Raw genomic sequence first — 21,411 nt, forward strand, 5'->3', positions numbered from 1 at the left:
GCCAAGTATGAAAACAACTTAGAAGGCAAAAAAATCTAGAACTTCTTTCCCACAGTCTAAGAATAAGAAAGAAGACAACGGAGCCAACCCTTGCCGGGAGATGCACTGTGGTCCTGCTGAATGATGACGTGTGTTACATTGTTAAAGCAGAGATTTTCATTTCCAAAGTAAAAATAAGGTAAATGGATGAATAGTACTGTTCACGTTGATAAGCAAAGCTACATGGCCTTTTAAATTATATTCTTATGTTTATTTATTTTATTTGTACAATTTTGCCTCAGTGTATGTGTACGCACCTTGTATGCCTGGTTCTAGATGAGGCCAGAAGAACACATCAGATCATTTGGTACTGGAGTTAGACAGTTGTAAGCCACCATATGGGTACTAAGAACTGAGCTCAGGTCCTCTGAAAGAGTAGCCAGTGCTTTTAATTGCTGAGCCATCACTCCAGGCTAAACATAAACTCTTATAATCTACTGGAAATACATCAAATAGTTACAGAAAAAATATTTAAGACAAGAAAACAAAAAGACAAGGAGACTTCCTGGCATTTTTTTCTACTTAAAGACATTGTACTCAGGGGAGCTGCTGAGAATCTAAAAGAGCCTTTCCTGGCCTCACAAAGGGTAAAGTTATAGCTGTCAAGGAAGCTCATCAAATAGTGTTCTCTCTGGGTTAGGATTCTAATGGCCTATAGCTTTAAACAGGTAGAAATAAAAATAATTCATTCACCAGAAGTTTTACTATGCTAGTAGCTAAGTGGCACTGCACTTAGGAGCAAAGTTCTATATGTTTCCAATGTTTTATTCATTGTAAAGCCTTCATAAAAGCAGCTAAAAGAATTAAAGACTGGTTTATTTAAACAAGGATAGGCAAGATACTCAAAGCTTTGAACCCAAGAGGCCACTAATGAATGCTCCCAGTAGGGTCTACCATATATAAATAAGTTATTTAATTTAAATACATATAAAAAGACTAAGTTGTCATTTTCTGAAGTTATATACATACAGATAATATTATATGGATTGAGCGAGTTACATTTAGGTATTTATGGATATACGCATATATATTCAACAATTAAAGAAAAAGAGGCCATGAATTTGAAAGAAAACAAGTGGAGTAGATGGGAGTAGATGGAGAGAGGAAATCATGTAATTATATAATCATTGGAAAGTATTGTTTTTCAAAGGTTAAGGCCTGTTGCTGGTGTTGATACAGATGGTGGTCCTCTTAAGAAAGGTGGATAGCCCTTCGGGTTGGTTACCATGCTTAAAGGCAATTGCTAAAGCATCACTAGTTACTGACTCACTAAATTCTGATGACAGAGCAGGCATGGGTAGTCTGTGTTTTGGAAACAAAGCTATCTCTGACGAGTAAGTGAACAAATACCACAGCACTATTCTTCGTCAACAGACTCATGTCCCATCCCATTTTGCTTTAACATCTTGCCAGAACCTTGATCAAGTTGTTCTGTTCACTATTTCACAAGAGCCTTTAATGTCAGGTTGCTCAGAGCTAATAACTAGCTATATCAAGCAGAAAGAAAAGGGGAAAAAGTCCAGACTGAGCTCTGGCCAAGGGAGGAAGAGAGTATAATTTGTAGACGAAGCAAGTCTATGATAGTGAATCTCAAGCTGGTTATATTGCAGTCTCCTTCTATGGGACCGCTGAGGCAAAAAAAAAAGTCTTTGACACAAAAGTCTGAGAAACTAATCCTGATTAAGAAATAGGGAGATAAAAAAGGAGAAGAACATTAACTTTATTTTGTAGGTTCAAGATATATCTGTTCAGTCTTTATGTGCATGGTAGAATTTAGAAAGAGAGAGCTCTTTTAAACACAAACAAAAAAGAAATTTAACCCAGAAAGAGGATCCACAGGCTGCTTCAGGCAGTAAATGCCTCTAAAGAAATGGCAATCTGTACTGCAAAGAACACTGAAGGACAGACTCAGGCACTGTAAAAGGAAACTCCAGATAACACTGCAGGTAAGTGTGTGGTCTTGTCCAAACAGATTTTCTGCCTGCCTTTGAAATCATTCCCTCCTCTGAGGAAGACATTTTTTTTTATTCACTCCACATCCTGCTTACTGACTCCTCTATCAGCCACCTCCTCCCAAAACTATCCATTCATCCCCTCCTCTCATTCTCCTCTGAGACATTGGGGCCCCCCTGGGTGTCCCCTCCTACCCTGGCCAATCAAATCTCTGTGTGGCTTGGCTAGCTACAACCTCTCCCACTGAGGCCAGACAAGGCAGCCCAGCTAAAAGAACATAGCCCACAGACAGGCAACAGCTTTTGGGATAGTTGCTGCTCCGGTTATTCAGGACCCACATGAAGACCAAGCTGCACATCTGCTACATATGTGTGGGGAGGCCTGTGTCCAGTCAGTGTACGCTCTTTGGTTGGTAGTTCATCTACCAAGATTATCCAAACCCGCCTCTTTGTTCATCTGTGTGCCACAAACCTACTTTCTTAATTACTGTTCTATTGGTGTGAAGAGATACCATGAACCAGGACAGTTTAGAGAAGAAAGCATTTAATTGGAGGCTTGCTTACAGTTCCAGAAGGTTACTCCACAAATAACATGACTGGGAGCAGACAATAAATAGGCAGGCATGGTCCTGGAGGAGGAGTAGAGACAAAAAGAGACTGGACGTGGTATAGTTGGCTTTTGAAACATCAAAGCCCATTCACAGTGACATACCTTCTCCTACAGGCCACACCTCATAGTCATTCCATAATATTTCCACTAACTAGAGACCGAACACTCAAACATATGGGTCAATAGGGACTATTCTCATCCAAACCACCACACCCATCTCTGTATTCAGGTAAACACAATAAACCTACCTCCTCAATTTGTCTGTATAAAATAAAGCAGATTTTCCAAGTTTCTGTTTTTGCCAGTGTGTTTTCATTAGAGCACCCGTGGTCTACCTGATCCCAGCTTTTCTGTCCATGCATCTGTCCTTTGTTCATTTCTTCATCATCCTAGTCATGTTTCCAGAACAAAGCCAGGCCGGACATGGCAGTGTACCACTAGAATAGCATTCAACTAAGAACTGTACTCTTATCCAGAAGAGCAGGACAAGCCATGGGCATGCTGCCAGTAGAGGACTTCCAAGTAGATTGTAAATACACGTGGACTACCCTGGGAGCACTCAAATATTTTAATTTTCATGGATTCCTTGGCTTGGGAGGGGAAATAGAAGCCTTCCATGACAGGACAGAAAAAGCAGAAAAAATATTCAAAGATACTTAGAAGAAATTATCTCTAAATTTGGTCTATATCAGTCTATCCAGAGTAACAATGTGCCCACTTTTGCTTCAAGGATAGAAGATAGAATTCCCGAGAAGCTGTGAATACAATGAACAAGGCACCATGAACATTCTAACCCTCACATGGCAATCACACTTAAGGTAACCTCAGCCAAACTTTGTCAGAAAGCTACTTTCATCCATTGCCCTGACACACGTGGTGGGAGGGGCTACTAAAGAAACTCAAGATTGATCTGGAGGTGATCCTGTGCCATAGTGCTCCATACCCAAAAAACTGCCTGGAGAGAGCTGGTCTCCGAGAATGCGGACACAACTATGAGCACAGGTAAAACCACCACTTCTGCTCCAAGGGACTCACTGGATCAGCCTGGGACAGCATCCTTGAGGTGTCAGTCTGCGCTCCAAGCTGACACTGTGTCACAGCGCTTCATACACAAATACCGACTAGAGAGAACTGGTCTCCCAGGAGTGTGGACACAACTATGAGCACAGGTAAGACCACAACTTTTGCTCAAATTCCTGACCCAAGAGGGACCCACCCAGGAACCAAAGAACAGCCAGGGACAGGATCCTTCTGGTTTCCGTCTGCACATCGGAGCTGACCCTGTGCCACAGCTCTCCATACCCAAATTCCTCCCAGAGAACTGATCTCCCAGGAGTTCTGACACAAAGGCTTGCAGGAGGGACAAGCCATAGTCAGAGACAACAAGACTAGCTAAGACCAAAGATAGCCAGATGGAGAGAGACAAGAGCAAGAACATAAAAGAAACCAAGGCTACTTGACATAATCAGAACCCAGTTCTCCCACCACAGCAAGCCCTGGAGATCACAACACACCAGAAAAGCAAGACTGATTTAAAATCACATCTCATGATGATTATAGAGGACTTTAAGAAGGACATAAATAACTCCCTTAAAGAAATACAGGAAAACACAGGTAAATTGGTAGAAGAACTTAAAGAGGAAACACAAAAATCCCTTAAAGAATTACAGGAGAGCACAACCAAACAGATGAAGGAATTGAACAAAACCATCCAGGATCTAAAAATGGAAATAGAAACAATAAAGAAATCACAAAGGGAGAAACCCCTGGAGATAGAAAACCTAGGAAAGAGATCAGAAGTCACAGACACAAGCATCACCAACAGAATACAAGAGATAGAAGAGAGAATCTCAGTATACCATAGAAAACATTGGCACAACAGTCAAAGAAAATGCAAAATCCTCCTAACCTAAAATATAGAGGAAATCCAGGACACAATGAGAAGACCAAACCTAAGGATGATAGGTATAGAAGAGAGTGAAGATTCCCAACTTAAAGGGCCAATAAACATCTTCAACAAAATTATAGAAGAAAACTTCCCTAACCTAAAGAAAAAGATGCACATAAACATACAAGAGGCCTACAGAACTCCAAATAGATTGGACCAGAAAAGAAATTCCTCCTGTCAAGTAATAGTCAAAACACCAAATGCACAAAGCAAAGGAAGAATATTAAAAGCAGTAAGGGAAAAAGATCAAGTAACATATAAATGCAGACCTATCAGAATTACACCAGACTTCTCACCAGAGACTATGAAAGCCAGAAGATCCTGGGGAGATGGCATCCAGACCCTGAAAGAACACAAATGTCAGCCCAGGCTACTATACCTAGCAAAACTCTCAACTACCATAGATGGAGAAACCAAGATATTTCATGACAAAACCAAATTTACACAATATCTTTCCACAAATCCAGCCCTACAAAGGATAATAGATGGAAAATGCCAACACAAGGAGGGAAACTATTCCCTAGAAAAACCAAGAAATTAATCTTCTTTCAACAAACCCAAAAGAAGATAGCAGGTTCTCCATGGAGGAGTTAGAGTGAGGACTGAAGGAGCTGAAAGGGTTTGTGGCACCATGAGGAGAGCAACAATACCAACCAACCACAGCTCCCAGGGTCCTAACCACCAGCCTGGGAGTACTTATGGAGGGATCCAGGGCTTCAGCTGAATATGTAAGAGTGGAGGGCCCTGCTGGGCACAGGTGGAAGATGAGATCCTTGACCTCATGAAGGCTGGACCCCCCAGGGGGTGGGAATTTTGAGGGTGGGGAAGTGGGAGTGGGGGGGGTAGGTGGGGGTTACATCCATGGAGAAGAAGGAGGAGGGGTAAGGGGATGGGGGGTTCCCGGGTGGGTGGGGGATGGGGTAAGGGGATAACATATGAAATGTAAATAAAATATCTAATAAAAAAATGTTTTTTTTTAAAAAAAGAAGATATCCACACAAACATAACATAGAAAACTTCTCTGTTGAGGCATCTGATGACAGTTCTATCTACTATCTCAAGAAAGTAAACATTGACTCAGCTCACCAACATTGTTCTTTAGATTTAAGAAAGCCCTCTGAGTATTTGACTGAGAACTAGAAAGGCAGATTCTGGGATATGTATTGTAGAACATGTTTGCTCTGGTTGGAGCTCATGAACACATGATTTAATACTCTAAGGAAAATACCTAATAATACAGCCTGGGTCATTTCTGCTCAATAGTGAAGGATGAATTCCTTGGCCAAAGTCGTGCTCAATAATCAAATCACTTTAGACTATATCTGGTTCAGCAAGGACAGATACATGCTACTAACATACATAGGCTACTAACATACATAGGCTACTAACTGCCTATTCTCGTTTTTACACCCACTCTTTCTAAACACAAATTTTATTTTTAAAAGATTAGAAGACATGCATTCTGGCTTTTAGAAATATCCCCCAAAGAACCAGAATAAGTGACATTGGCTGTATTGTTCTGGAGACTTCAGTTAGGAAGCCTAGGCATATTTGTACGGTTACCATGTTGAAAGAAAACACATTCATAATGGATATCAATGAGCATGCTCAGGTTAATATCACAATAAGAAAAGATGGTGGACACATTCCTAAGTCACAAAGGTCACGGGGCACATGTTTGAGATAAGGAACACTTTAGGGCATACTCAGCTTATGTCATTAAGATGGGGGGAGACAAAAGTACTTCTGGGCATGATGGGTTTCTTTATCTCAAAATGGCTTTTGTTTGCCCCTCAAGAACTCTTGTCTCATTTAGCTATTAACAAATTTTCTACTCTTGCCCATCATGCCAAGATATGTCACTCCTCACCCTAGGGGGTTGATTTATCATCATCATCATCATCATCATCATCCTAAAGTAAGCCAGTAAGTCTTTGAGGACCTCCCATAACACTCTAATTGTTTCTTTTGTATTTTTTTACTACAACATCTAAAGGCATATATTTTTATGACACAAACCACAGAATTAGACATTATTTTTAAGAAGAGACAAACAGAAATCTTGGAGCCAAAGAAGTTAAAATGTAAATGAGAAACACAGTTGAAAGCTTCAACAACAGAACGGATCAAATTGAAGAATTTCGGAACAAATAAGCATAGAAACCTACTTGGTAAAACAATAGTAAAAACTACCCAAATATTGGAAAAGATCCAGATAACCAGGAAACTCGAAGAATCTCAATTATCAAAGAAAGGTTTCCTTTGAAGCATATTATTACCAAACCAACAAAACTTCAAAGAGAATTAATTCAACATTGGTAAGAGGAAAGCATCAAGCTACAGAGAAGGGAATCTTCAATAGAGTAGCTGTCCATTTGTCAGAAGAAAAGTTACAGAAAGAAGGGAATGAGGTGATACATTTAAAGTCCAGAAAGAAAAAACATACCAACCAGTACTATACCTATCTGTCCTTCAGAATTGAAAGAGAAGTGAAGGCCCCCATCCCCCAACAATTGAAAACTAAGGGATTACAATAGTCACCAAAAGGAACAAGATACGTTCAAATTCATCTCTAAAAAAAAAATGACAACTAAAATCAGAAAAGCTGTTGAAATACAGGATTCTCTAATACAGTAAATGCACAGAAGAAAAAGATGAAAAACCCAAACCTAATTTAAAAAAAAGAAAGAAAGAAAGAAAAAAGAGAAAAGAAACTGAAAAGATCAGTGTGGCCATTCATGTTTGTTGGGAATGGGTTCAAGTGCTTTAATTTAATCATTAATCTGTATGTCCAAACATTGAAGGTCCTTGTCCCCAATTGGTTTTTGATTGATCAATAAATATGACAGCAGCTAATGGCTGGGCAAAGAAAGATGGATAGAAACCTTTAGGTTTGCGTGGGCTAGGAACCAAAAAAGGGAGACAGAGAATCACCATGACTTGGAATGGATGAGACATAGGAGCTTCAGGAGAGAAATCCAACCAGCCATGCGAAAATTTGTGTGGATGACCACTGTCTACTTCCTCAACTGGGCCTAGGGTAGCAGTAGAAAAGTTTAGGAGTGCCCACCTTTGAGGTAGCCAAGGCATTGTAAAGTTAACTGTTGTGTCTTCCATTCAAGAGTCCAGATAGCTCTTGGGCGGTGGATGCGAGTGATCCCCCCACCCAGGGGACCCAAATCAGTGTAGCTAAACTCATCACTACGCATGTCTGTATTCCTAGCACCAGGAAGACTGAGCCAGGCACATTGCCACTATTCAAGCCAGTGGGGAAGAAAACACAAAAAGTGAAAAAAATGCCATATAGATTTTTTAAAACTATATAAATTATCAATGGAACTACCATTTGACTTTTTGAAAAGTCAAAACTCAACCCTTGATTAGAAAAATAATCAAGAAGAAATTTTATGTGTTGCATATTTAAGTACATTTAAATATAAATTTATAGTTTTGGCAAACACAGGTATGACGAAGTGGAATGTGATAAAGTTTTAAAGAGAGTCTGTCATTTGTTCTGTAGATGTTATAACCGTTTGAATTTTTTGGTTGTAGTCCATACACCTTATATACAATGATAAATTAGGATGATTGAGAAAGATCATATACTTTATTAGAAGTAAAGAAGAGGAGAGAAAGGCAAATCTTCCTTCAGGTATATCATGGCCTTGCTTAAGTTTTATTTGCTTTAGCTTATTTTACATATTTTTTATTATATATATATATATTCTCTGAGAATTATGTATACATTTTGGCCACATTCAACCTCCCTTCCCCAACTTCTTCACTGCCTCCTTTCCATTAAACTTTGATTTGTTCCTCATCTATATCAGTGCCAATTTGTACCTCCCCACTATCCATAGACATATGTCCTTCCACTGGGTTATGGTAGAATTATCAACAACTCTCAATAACTAAGAATTATCAGAGGCTCCTCAGCTAGAGGTCATGGCCAAGCCCCCTCACCATGCTGGGATTGGTTCACATGTCCACCTGCTCTGATGGATCTAGAGCCATTGTTTCCTTGTAGTCCTCTATGTCTCTGGTTCTCGAACTCTTTCTGCTACCTCTTCTACAACATCCTAGAGCCTTTAAAAGGATATGTGTAGAACTAGAGACATGGAGGAGTGGTTAAGAACATGTGCCACTCTTGTAAAAGACCAGTACCAGTTAACAGTTCCTGTGTCAGGCAGCTCACAACGGCTTCTCACTCCACCTCCAAAGAATCTGACTTCCTCTCCTGGCCTCCAGGAGAGGCCACACACATCCACATGTATGCATACAAACACACATATATACAAATGTTATAAAAATAAACTCAATATTAAAAAGAAAATACATATTTAGAGCATCAGAGAAGAGGAGGCTGGCTTACTGGTAGGTCCAGGAAGGTGTCCGTAGGAGAAGAGCCAACGTTCAAAGTTCCCCGGTAGAAGGCAGGACCTTTATAAGTCTTTGGAGCAAGCCTCCAGGATGCAGAGTGGAGCCTAGAGACATGACCAAAAGATGGAGCTAAGGAAAACTCTTCCCAGCTCTCCTTCCAATGCTGACCCAGACTTCTTTCACAGAGATCAGGATCCCATTGACATATTGAACTGGCAATATTACCATGGCAATCAGAATACCTATTCTGTTCTAATACTGAAGTAAAACATCAGATAATTGGATATACATATCCAGGTATCTGAATCTTGGTCTTTTCACCAGCAAAGGAAGAATTTATAACCTCTCAGATCCTCAGTATGCATTGTCGGGAGGAGCATACCTCTTAAAGAAACTCATCTTCATGTCCAGAGAATAGATGGTGAAATTCCTCAGCAAAATGTCATTGATGGTAACCACATTATTTAATCCTGTGGATGGAAAGCAGAGAAGAGTCTGGCAACAAGTGCTGGATATTCTCCAAAGTTTGGGACAGGGAAATACAGCTTATATAAACTTTCAAGGAATATAGACAAGAGAGCAAATACTAAACTGACCTATCATTTGAGTTTTCTTGTTGTATGCTTTCACAGAACTAAAAGCTTTCCCCAATTAGTTTAGGTATTTTTCCTGAAAGAAGACTAAGTCCTGATCTAAGATGGACTAGCATCCAACATAACTGTTCTACTTTCCTGCCATAGATAACAAGAAAAGTCAGAACAAAGGAAGGGACTCAAAGTACCATCTCTACTCTTGGAATGATATAGCTCACGTTTCAGGGGGCCATTTCCATCCTCCAACCCCCAAAACATCCATAACTCTAAGCTTCAAGTAAATGAAGAGAAGTTACATAGTTTCTAAGGACCAAAGCTTACCTTTCTGCTCACTTCCAATTCTCCATGAGAAATTGATTCGGCCTTGATTCTCAACCAGGATCCTCAGAAGCTGACAACCCTGCTTAGTGAAAACAAAATAGCAACCAAGAGCTTATATTCAAGAATATGTTCTTTTTCCCAAGTTCCAAGAAACTGTTAAAGGAGGTTTAAAGTTCCCAATTCACAACCCTCCCAGTCTCTGTCTCTCTCTCTGTCTCTGTCTCTCTCTGTCTCTGTCTCTCTCAGACAGAGAGAGAGAGAGAGAGAGAGAGAGAGAGAGAGAGAGAGAGAGGAAAGAGAGAGAGAGAGAGAGAGAGAGAGAGAGAGAGAGAGACCCTAACTTATATCCCATACTTACCCTACTCTTTGTATTTTGCTGACCTTGTTAAGATGGTCAAAAATAACCTTTCATTCAGCAATCCAAACAGGAACCAGGCGTTGAATCAGAAGTAAAGAAAACTTCTACGCTCACTAAATAATTCATCCTATAGGTCCTTAGGCTACCAATGCTTAGAAGATGCCTTAAGATTAAGGCCCTACACACTTCCTGCTAGAAATCCTATGTGAGAAGAAATAACATAGTGGGAGAAAGCGATAGGCAAGTCTAGAATCAGGCTGCCCATGAAGGGGCAATCAGCGGTATCTCCTGGATACTTACCTGGATTTTAGGAATATGCAGGAACTCATTATTTTCATCCAGAATTCCTATACTTTTGTCATTCAAAAACACCTACAAAAATACAGCCAGTGTCAGATTGATCAATAGGGTTACCTGAAGAACAGAGGTTTAGGTAGAAGGTAGAAGAGAAAGACAGATATTAACTTCAGTGCTAAGACAACTAGAAGTTGAACAGGACTCCCCAATAAACTGAATGAAGCAAGAAGAACAATAAAAGTCTATTTGATTTGACTCTATGTTTCCTATGATTCTACCGTAATGGTAAAATAAATATTAGCATATAATGAAGTGAATCTGTAACTACTCTCCTCAATAGTGGAGGTAGGCTACACACCACCAGAGATGCATGCTGATGCCTACCTGTGCTGAATCATGAACTGAAGCAAAAAGACTGCCTCCAAAACAGATGGAAGTCTCATAAAGGACCAATCCAAATGGCTGACCACTGCCATTGTTTATTGGAAGATTCTCCATGGAGACTGGAGAGTGTAACATGACAGGCTATGATGGAGACAGGGCAAGAACAGAAGACAAAATGAAGAGAAACCATGATCTTTCTAAGACTCATGCCACTATTTGTTGGACCACACAATGTTCCTCAAAGATTCCTTGAATGAAAACAATCAGAAATTGATGCCATGACAATGCTTCTATGGTAATATATTCACCATCCAAGGAATTTGGAGTAATATGGCATTGTGAAGACCACACAACCACTGTAATCATAAAAACTAATCAGCAGAACAAACAAACATACTGCAAATACCTGAAGCCAAGAGGATTTTTGAACTCATCAAACATTTAGTTAACAATTTACTGTCACTGCTTCTTGTCTAAAATTGCAACAGTGCTAGTAAAGCCAATTCAAGAGTTAGGTCTCTATAGTTAGGACAGGTTTCTCATTTAGAGGTAGAGAAAAAGCATAATTTAAAAATAAAGCCTAACTAGTGGGTAATGAAGAAGATTACTTTCATGGGTCCTTAGCCAGGGACTTTCCATTGTGGGTCCTATAATAGCATTCAGTGAGTCCATCTAAGCTGGAAGTAGGATCCTCTAAGATAGGCTGCCCTGCAATGCCTGTTTTCTCATTCTCATTGCTAATTCTTCAAGTTCTTTACTATCTTCTCCAAAGCAACAGGTGATTCCTGACCAATAATCGCAGGTGTAGATACAAAGCCAAGAAGTAATTTTCAAACTTTCCCATTAAAAAAAAAAATGTTCCCTGATGAGATATTTCTTCTGGGACCCACATCCTTCTCCCCTGCTTCTCACTGGTCTCACTCTCCATCCCATTGCTGGTACCCAAGCAGTACTCACCTTATTTAAGTATGGTAGGATATCAAACAGTGGCAGGTAGAATGATAGATTCACAGAGGGATAGACAGCCTTGGGAACAAGAAGAGGCAATGGCGGCAGAGGGCGTGCTGCAATGAGAATGGCATTGGAACACAGGGCAAAGTGGCTAAAATGACCATCCCTCTACCTAAGCATTCCCATGACTATCCGTGACCTTGGTATCCAGAGACAGGGAAAAAAAGAGTTCTATCCTAGGACATAGGTACGTTTCTCCAAGAGAGATAATAGGGGCTATTTTGCACCCACACAGATCTGGTAGAGACACATATCTAGGAAACATTAATTCCTGGTAGACAACATACCTAGCAAACACATAGTAAGCATGTGTACCTGGTGGAAACATAGAAAAAGAAGACCAGTAGAAAGCTCATGTTACATCTGGCAGTGCTGGCTCTTAGCTCTGTTATAACCCTGACTAGACAGCGAAATGGACGCATTTAGTTACAGTCAAAATAAGTTTTTTTCTGCATATGTGGTTACTAAGTCCCACACAAAATTAAAGTTTTGCAAATAAGCGATTACTCTTCATCATGATGTAACACACAAGTATCATAATTTTTATTTCAGTAAAGGAAGGTTAAAGGTTTTTAAATGGACATACAACCCGTCTAGCCTTTAAGTCGGAAACCTGGAAGTTAATGTAAGATTGTCTTTGCTCTCAAGAGCTTCATAAGATGCTACCCCTCCAAAAATTCACAAATTATGAATAGCCCATGAGAATGCTATCCTCCTACTAAGGCGGTAAGTACCTGAACCAGATGCAAAGAGTTTCCGAAGCTTGAAATACTTTTCTGTGTAATCACCAGCCTCAGACAGCACAGCATCATAGTCTACAAGACAGAGAGGTTCCTGTTTGGGACATGCGGTCCTTCACAGCAGGCCCTGCTTCAAGCATGGAAACCCAGACCCACCAAAGATGAGACTGAAGGAAGACACATCCTCTGCCTCTGGCTGGGATATGGGTGTAAATGTCAACCTGGAAACCTTCCCCAAATCCTATCTGGAAGCCTGGGGCTCACGCTGCCCTTTTGCTCTCTCACAGACACTCCTGTCGCTTCAACCCAGGATCCTAGTCCTGCTGCACTAGATCTGAGAACACTGGGGGTGAGCACACAAGAGTGGAGCAGAGCATTTAGTGCTCAGGGGCCTGCCTGCTAGAATGACAGCTGGCTGGGCAGTGTAAATGTCAAAGAATACAGGAAAGCAGATGAAAAGCCTCAGTGCTCAGAACAGATTGCTTGTTAGGAACTCATGATACAAGAGCATGATTCTGGAGTCTCCTCCCCAAAGCCGTAGGACCACCCACCCCAGGGAAGTGACCACACCATCACCACTTGCCATAGCTAGTCGTAACACTAATGTGATGATTTTCATGGCGAGCTCCATTTATGAAACCAAAGTTGGTTCCACCATGGAACATATACATGTTGAAGGAGAGTCCATAGTTGATGAATCGATATATTGTGCGTCGAATTTCTGTTGGGAAAAAAAAGGAGTTAAAAACAAAAGGGAGACCAAGATCTTAGGTGAAAACCATCATTTCTAGCTCAGTCCAGCACAGTCAATCTTGTCATCTTTTTCATCTACTTCACCATCCAGAACCACTCCTGAAAACTAAGTCCTGAAACTTGCAGCTTTTCTCTTTTCTTTTCTTTCTTTCCTTTTTCTTTTCTTTTCTCTTCTCTTCTTTTCTTTTCTTTCTTTTAATTTTTTCCACTATAACTTTGCTACAAATTGACCCCCACACTGCATATATTAAATGACAGTCTAAAACTCTTGTCTTATAAATATCTAAATGTTTAAATTACTTACAAATCACTAGCATGCCCTCATTCCTACCTTCCCAGGACAATGTCTCTAAGAAGTGTTGAGTTAAAAGCACTGCATTACTGTACTATGCCTGTGGTATTTATAATCTTTGGTCACAGAAACTTTCATTTTTCCAGCATATTTAACAGTGAACTCCCTTTTCCCTCTGGCTGTCATGGAAACTGGGAGATGGCAGTTCAGCACGGGCCTCAGCTTTGATTGTGCTCTTTACTGTTTGTAAGTATGGCTTATTTTCTCTCTTGACTTCTTTGCTACCAATCAAATAAAGGCTTTAATTCCACACCATCCCAGGAATGATGAGTCAATTAACTGATGAAAAATTGTGTGTAACAATCAAAACACTGTGCCCCAGACACAAGAGATCACATATCTGTGGCTTGGTGGCATTATGGCTGGTGATGCTGGCCAGGTTTTAGGGTGACGCTGGTGTTGTTTTTATACGATCTTTAATGGTTGTGGTAGTCATGCTTCCCTTGTTTTGTGTTTTTTACAGTCCAAAGCTAGATATTGCCTGTTTCTCATCCACCAATACTTAGGCAACTCTCCTATTTCAGGACAAGTGAGCTTTTCGTAGAGCTGTAACAGAACAGCTTTGTGGTAACACACTTTTGCTAAGTGAATGGAAATTGCCAGGCATTGTTCTGAGTGGCAGCATTAAATCTTTTCAACAATCCTAGACTTCCCCCATTCTTCACTTTTGAGAAAAGGACTTTTTATATTATATTTTACTGAGATGTAGTCTTCATATGTTTTTATGGGTGACTTCATGGTAATTTGATATCTGTGTAAGCACAATAGCCAAATCGGGATAAGGAGTGTGTCTGTATCATTAACCATTGATCATTTTAGGCTAGGTTTTTACAGTCACTTTTCTTATTCATTGTGATTGTCTCACAGATTATTTTAACAAGTATTTGTCTCACTAAGCTACAGAAAGTTCCACCTAATATCTCCCTTCTGGCTGCATTTTGAGGTCCTTCACTGGGCTTCTTCCCTTTTCTCTATCCTTCTCAGTCTCTAATAACCACTGTTCCACTCTGCTCTTCTACAAGATCAACATTTATTTTTAATTTCCATAAATGCAGGAGAAATCGAACTTGTCATCTTTTATCTGGGTGGCCTCATTTAACACAGAGAACTCCAGTTCCAATCTGTTGCCACAGATGACAGGGCTTCCTTCTCGTAGGGCGGGGTAATACTTCATTGTGTATACTTACCACATTCTTTTTATCCATTCATCCGCTGGTGAGTATCTAAGTTAAATAATCTCCATTTTGGGGGCAGACAAACATTTTGACTCAGAAGTAAAAGAAATCTGCTTCAAATTGCAAAGCTACTTCTGAAGCCTTGGGACTAGAGTCCTGTTCTCAGAGCCCAGGATCCAAGTTCTCATCTCTCACTGCTTGTAGGCTCCTAGTAACCACCACCACTTTGTTGATAATGACTTAAAGTCATCTTTCCTAGGGGTAAGTATGGCGTCATGCGAATGCTCCAGAGCTATTTGTAGGAATGTCAAACTATGTCCTATCCTGGTTCTCTGACTGCACCTGTTTCCCTGCAGCACACATCCTGAGAAGTATGGACTGTACAGTGATGTTTTCATTTCTAACAGTCTGCTTGTTTTGTTCAATTGTAAGATTGCTATAGGGCAGGCATCATACTATGTGTGCACACGAGCACATTCAACGCTTATAATTAGCAAAGATTAGATTATCCATGTCTGCACAGGAATATCAATGAGCAGAGGGCTGAGTGAATGATCCATGGCATAGGGCCTTCCTGACTGAGTCAAAACCAATGATTCACTTACCATTTGCACTTTTCTCATTGTGTTTACTCCCCCATGAGTCATACCAGCCAGTCCAGTATTCCATAATCATAATGGGCTTATCATTCTATAAACAAAGCAAGTCAAACATTCAGTGTAACAAAGAAAAATAGAGCAGAACAAAAGGATCCAGTGAAGGAGAATGCCAGCAAGGTTTTCCACCTTTTGCCCAATTCAGAGATTCTCTTGTTTTGATACAAATACTCTCATATTCACATAATTTTTATATCTGATAGTACTTATTTTGAAACTTTTGCTAATAAAGCATATAAAGATTTTAAATTTTTATATCTTTATGAATTTTGCTTTTTATGATAACAAAATAATTATTAACACATCAAAATGACTAGTAATTACTGAACTTCTACTATTACAGGGCATGGAGTAAAGCATTTTATTTAAGCAGTTTTATTTAACAGACCCACAGTGATAAACTACCACTCCCACTGTACAAATGAAGAAACGTAGGTTACTACAAACTTAGGCTGCTGTCCAACTTAGCTCAGTTCGAAAGTGCTTTAGCTGGGATTTGAACTAGCAAGTATGTAGTTCCTGAAGCCACAGTCCTAACCATTGCACTGTGCTATGAGTGTGATCACGAAAGACTCATTAGTACAGACTATACAGAGATAAATCAAAGTCATATATTTCCCAACTCTCCAGAACTCATTTTTACCTAAAATGTGGGCATTCCTTTTAAACTGTATCCCATGGCTGCCTAAACCCTTGACCAAACATACTTTCAAGTTAATAACTGCATTCACACCACTTCCAGAAGCACTCTCAAATATACTGAACAATGGAGGCTCTTGTTCAAAAAGTAATATTTTAATAGCAAGCCCTGAGCTTGGGCCAAATGTGTTTAAATTTTGTCTGCACATCCTCTCTTTCTCTCTCTCTCTCTCTCTCTCTCTCTCTCTCTCTCTCTCTCTCTCTCCCTCTCCCTCTCCCTCTCCCTCTCCCTCTCCCTCTCTCTCTTTCTCTCTCTCTCTCTTTCACACACACACACACACACACACACACACACATTAAATGTAAAATGAAAATTAGGAATGACTGGAAAATCCCTAAAGATTCAGAATTTTAACAACATATTTTAAACATGGAATAAAGAAAAGTTTTTCAGGAGATGTTTTTGAATGTTTTGGATTCAATGTAAATATGATATACCTAAATTAGTGTGATGTAAATATAGGAAAATTGACACTAATAAGGATTTATATGAAGAGAAAATAATCAACACAAATAATGTATAAGTTTTAACCAGGAAAAAAAAAGATACAGGTAAATAAAAGCAAATTCAATCCAGAGATGCAGGGAACAAAAACTATTTTTCCAGGAAACCTTAAGGCAGATATTAATCTAATTTTAAAATTTGGAGGGAAAAGATGTCAAGAAGATAATTAACTGGAGTGTTCCATATGATTTTCTTCATAAACACTAAAATTAAAATAAACAAGAAAGATCGTGACCATATCTTACTGGAATGCTTGGGAGAAGACACAGGTGGCATCTGACTGAGACACCGTGGAATGTGACTGCCTACAGTCCGGTCTCAGGTGTCTTCATTTGGCTTGAGCAATAGCAGCACTTCGTATGTGGCTTTTGACTCAGTGAGAATTGCTGAGTGGACTCCGGTTGAATCTAGTTCAATCAACAGCACTCGTCTGTAACTATCAAATCCCAGCTTTGTGTATGAATTCCTACATCCCTTTGTGTCGCGATTTTCTTATAAAGTGGGGGCAGCAGCAGTACCTACCACATTGTCCTAGGAGAGCTGGGTAATAATAGACACCGAGTACAGTCCCTGGCCAACGAGTGCTTAGCAAATGTTAGCTGCTTTCAGAGTTTGAGTATGAAATGTCTGCCACACGTTCACATGTTACATGCTTGGTCTCCATCTGGTAGCACTGTTTTGGGAGTTTCTGGAAACTTTTGGAGGTGGGTACACCTAGCAGAGAGATGGAAATCACTTTGGGTGGGCACTTTGGAGTATTTTTCCCTAGCCCCATCCTATCTCACTTTCTGTATCCTATGTGCTCTGATGCTCTGCCCAAGCATGTGAGGCCAGGCAAGCCAGGAGTGAACCCTCTGAGTCCATAAGAAAACAAAAACCAGTAATAATGACAAAAAAAAAACTTTCCTTCCTCAAGATGCTTATTAACTAATGTACAGAGGCTATATGAGGAAAAAAGAAAGCAATCCAAATGGAATTCTGTCAAGAAGCATGGCTGGACTTCCTTTCTTATGGCTTTAGTTATACGATGTTAACAAAGTAGCAGGATCCAGGTACTTACTAACCCCTTCTCTAGTACTTCTCACAGTCTTTCAGTGGCTCATCCTTCTATATATGTGCTTCCTCTAGGTCAAGTTCAGCTGTGACTTTGAAGAAAAGGAGTTGTTGCTTTCAGGAGAAAAGCCCTGCCCAGCATAACTCTCAAAGATGACAGGAGACTGAACCCTGAAAAGGATTCTGCCTGGCCATGAATGTTCTACTCTCTGTTCCATAAAATCCCATGATGCCTAGCATTGCTCCCTAAAGACAGGGATCTGAAAAAGTGTTCCATTTTCCTCAAGCCAAAGACTGAACCAACCCATTCCTTTCATTCCTCTCCATTGCCCGGCTCTCCAGTAGAGCATGGAGCAGTAAAAACCTCATTCTCTGATAATGTTTTCATGGAGCCAGCCAAGAGAAAAAATTCAAAGCAGCATGGCTCTTCTCCACTCCCACCAGAGGATCAGAAATCATTAGGGAAGAAGAGATCCAACTGCTCACAGACAGATAGCGCTATGCTACAGTTCTGGGATATCCTAGCAGCTCCTGGAAGATACATTATGTCCCAGGATTCTCCTTTCTTTCTAACTCTTAGCTTTGGCTTTCAATAAATAACTCATTGGTAGAAGAGGGTTTGGCTTTTGACAGCCAGGAGCAGGGGGCGGGGGGTGTTCTAGCTTGAACCTTCAGTTGTTTGGTAGCTCCTCATCTGTTTCATTTTGTTGGAGTATATTTATTTGTTTGATTTTGTTTTTAAAGTACACCACTCATTTGGCTGTCTGGTTTTCCTTGGGAATTGATGAGTTCTAGCCTGGGTACAACCACACTAGGGCTCTTTACTTACGTGTTTGAGGCTTAAATTGCTCAGGTCACTCTGCAGTACGAGCTGGCACAAAATAAGTCATTCCCATTATATGAGGTCTGGGGAGCAGTTCTAGATGTTTGGGGAAGCACTGTTAGTACAAGCTAAAAACCAGGGGGCAGCAAGTCCTAGGAAAATGTGTTTCTCTGAAAAATAGTCGTGTTTGAATTAGCTGTGATTTTCTTCTTATAACTTGTTTCCTAGGATATAGGGAGTAGTTACAGTACCACCTGGGAATACTTGAAGCCACATAGACACTAACTGGAGTTTCACTTAGACAATAGTTCCCACTAACACTGGGAACTATAAATACACTGTATAATATATTCATTCCACCATGCCAAACTTTCAATGCCTGTTATTCTAGGAAATAATGGATGGTTTTCAATTTTGGTCTTCCAGGATTGTTCGTTTTGTTTTGTGGGTGTGTTTGGTAAGCTGGTTTTAGTTTTTAGTTTGGGTTTTGTTTGTTTGAGAGGGCATTTTTATTTTTTATTTTAGCCTTATTCTTTTATTTGTTTTTTTCAACCCACTTGAAGACAAAGCCAGAAGACTGTTATTTGCTTTTGAATACAAGAATCCAAGATTAGAAGCCTCTTTCTAATAGTCTTGTGCTATATCATTTCAGAGTTTCAATTTTTTGCTTGTTTGCCTGCACAGGACCTGCGCAAGAGCAAGCCAGCTGATAACTCAACATAGAGGGCAGAGGTGCCATGAGTCCTCAGCTGAGAGGCTTACTACTGATGACTACTTGGGGAGAGAAAGTCCTGTTTCTTTAAGAGTGTGGCCCCTGGAAGGTTGAACAATCAACAGTGATGGCCCCACTACCCACCACTGAGTATATGAGCTGGACAAACTGGACTTCATAGTTTATTTTTAAAAAAGAAGAAGAAGATACAGAGTGAGGAGCAGGTGAGCTGGGAATACGCCTGGGAGAAGTTGTAACCATGCCTGAAATTTTCCAATAATTAATAAAAATATTATATTTTGGTGATGAAAATAGACTTTAATAACTGAGCTACCTCTCTAGCCCATGCTTGCAGCCAACTATCAGACTGAGCATAGGGACTCCAACGGAGGAGTTAAGGGAAGGACTGAAGGAGCTGAAGAAGTTTGTAACTTCATAGGAAGAACAACAATATCAACTAACCAGATTCCCCAGAGCTCCCAGCAATTAAACCACCAACCAAAGAGTACACATGGAGGGACCCATGGCTCCAGCTGCATATGTAGCAGAGGATGGCCTTATCTTACATCAGTGGAAGGGAAGGCCCCCAGTCCTGTGGAGACTTAATGCCCCAGCATAAGGGGATGCTAGAGTGGTGAGGTGGGAGTGGGTGGGAGGGGAAACACCTTCATAGAGGCACGGGGGAGGGGAATGGGATAGATGGTTTGTGGAAGGGAGACAACATTTGAAATGTAAATAAATAAAATAACCAATAAAATATGTATATACATTAAATACATAAATACATAAATAAATAAATAAATAAATAAATAAATAAATAAATAAATAAATATTATATTAAAACTCCTGTACTATCTTTGGTGAGATTTTAGCAGAAGACTTGGGAAGTCTCAGAGACTGTCTGCTGTGGGTCTTCTTTCCCATCAATACAATATAGTTGAAAGAAAAGAGAAGATACTGGTTTCCAACCAATGAATGGGAAAAGACAAGGTTTCAGGCTGGTGGGATAGCCTTCTAGAACTGAGGATACAGCCATGATAACTAAATCCTGCTCAAGGAAATTCCTTTTAGGTCTAAAGTACCAAGCTCTGCTCAAGGTTGTAAAGAGCAGTCATGTTTCTGAAGTTGCTTAAACGGTGAGTAAAGATTTCTAAACAACCTAAAGATTATACTCTTTGTGGGCATCCTGATTCTCAGTGTGGATCATTCCATCAAATGCTATTTGTTCAGGCTGTATTTCGGAACAATGGAAAAGATGAACCATCTGTTTAATACAACACTGGTGGGGCTAGAGAGATAGCTCTGCAGTTAAAAGCACTGACTGTTCTTGCAAAGGACTGGGGTTTGTTTCCTAGCACCTACATGGCAGTCTACAACCTTTCCAGTTCTTGGGAATCTGCCACCCTATTCTAGTCTCTTTAAGTCTCACACATAGATAATTCACAACAATAGCAAAATAGTCAAATGTAAAATAAAGATAAATAGAACTTTAGTTTAAAAAAAAAAGACACTGGCTAATCTTTTCAAAGTAGCCACTAAGCTTTACTTATGGTTCAGATCTGGATGAGTGTGGCACCTCAAAGAAGACCTAAGTTGTTTTAAAGTTGTATGTAAAAGAAAAGGACTTTCTAGCCTCTATGATAATTCCACTTGTTATCAGATGAGGCTGGGATTATACAGGATGTACAGCAATGAAGTCAGATGCTGAGCTCTTATTATTAGTCTGCATTCTGTGGGTTTTCGCATCCAAAGGATGGACCATTCCACCCTTTCACCCACAAGAAAAAGTTCAGGTAGAAACTTTGGAAAATAGAAAGTACTAACAAATATCTGGCTAAACAAATGAACAGGGGACCAGGGAGATGGCTCAGTGGGTGAAAGGACTTGTCACACAAGCCTGATGACCTTGGTTCCGTCACCAGAACCCAGGTAAAGGTGAAAGGAAACAATTCATTCCACAAAGATGTCTTCTGACCTCCACACATGCACTGTGATACATGACCTCTCTCTCTCTCTCTCTCTCTCTCTCTCTCTCTCTCTCTCTCTCTCT

The 21,411-nt window shown here is 40.1% G+C and overlaps 1 protein-coding gene across 1 annotated transcript in view; it reads right to left on the reverse strand.

The window, feature by feature from the left end:
* Nucleotides 1-21,411, reverse strand: part of Glb1l3 (galactosidase beta 1 like 3) — a 42,648-nt gene that overhangs the window by 807 nt on the left and 20,430 nt on the right. The window contains exons 10-18 of the mRNA XM_028763897.1: nucleotides 15,519-15,603; nucleotides 13,217-13,354; nucleotides 12,628-12,708; nucleotides 11,840-11,946; nucleotides 10,883-11,023; nucleotides 10,502-10,573; nucleotides 9,844-9,922; nucleotides 9,312-9,399; nucleotides 8,922-9,033 (exon numbers count right to left, since the gene is read on the reverse strand). Coding sequence (XP_028619730.1) covers nucleotides 8,922-9,033; nucleotides 9,312-9,399; nucleotides 9,844-9,922; nucleotides 10,502-10,573; nucleotides 10,883-11,023; nucleotides 11,840-11,946; nucleotides 12,628-12,708; nucleotides 13,217-13,354; nucleotides 15,519-15,603 — 903 coding nt within the window. The remainder of the gene's footprint in view (nucleotides 1-8,921; nucleotides 9,034-9,311; nucleotides 9,400-9,843; nucleotides 9,923-10,501; nucleotides 10,574-10,882; nucleotides 11,024-11,839; nucleotides 11,947-12,627; nucleotides 12,709-13,216; nucleotides 13,355-15,518; nucleotides 15,604-21,411) is intronic.

This window comes from Grammomys surdaster, unplaced genomic scaffold (genome assembly GCF_004785775.1).
Source record: "Grammomys surdaster isolate TR1022 unplaced genomic scaffold, NIH_TR_1.0 140, whole genome shotgun sequence".
Lineage (NCBI taxonomy): Eukaryota > Metazoa > Chordata > Mammalia > Rodentia > Muridae > Grammomys > Grammomys surdaster.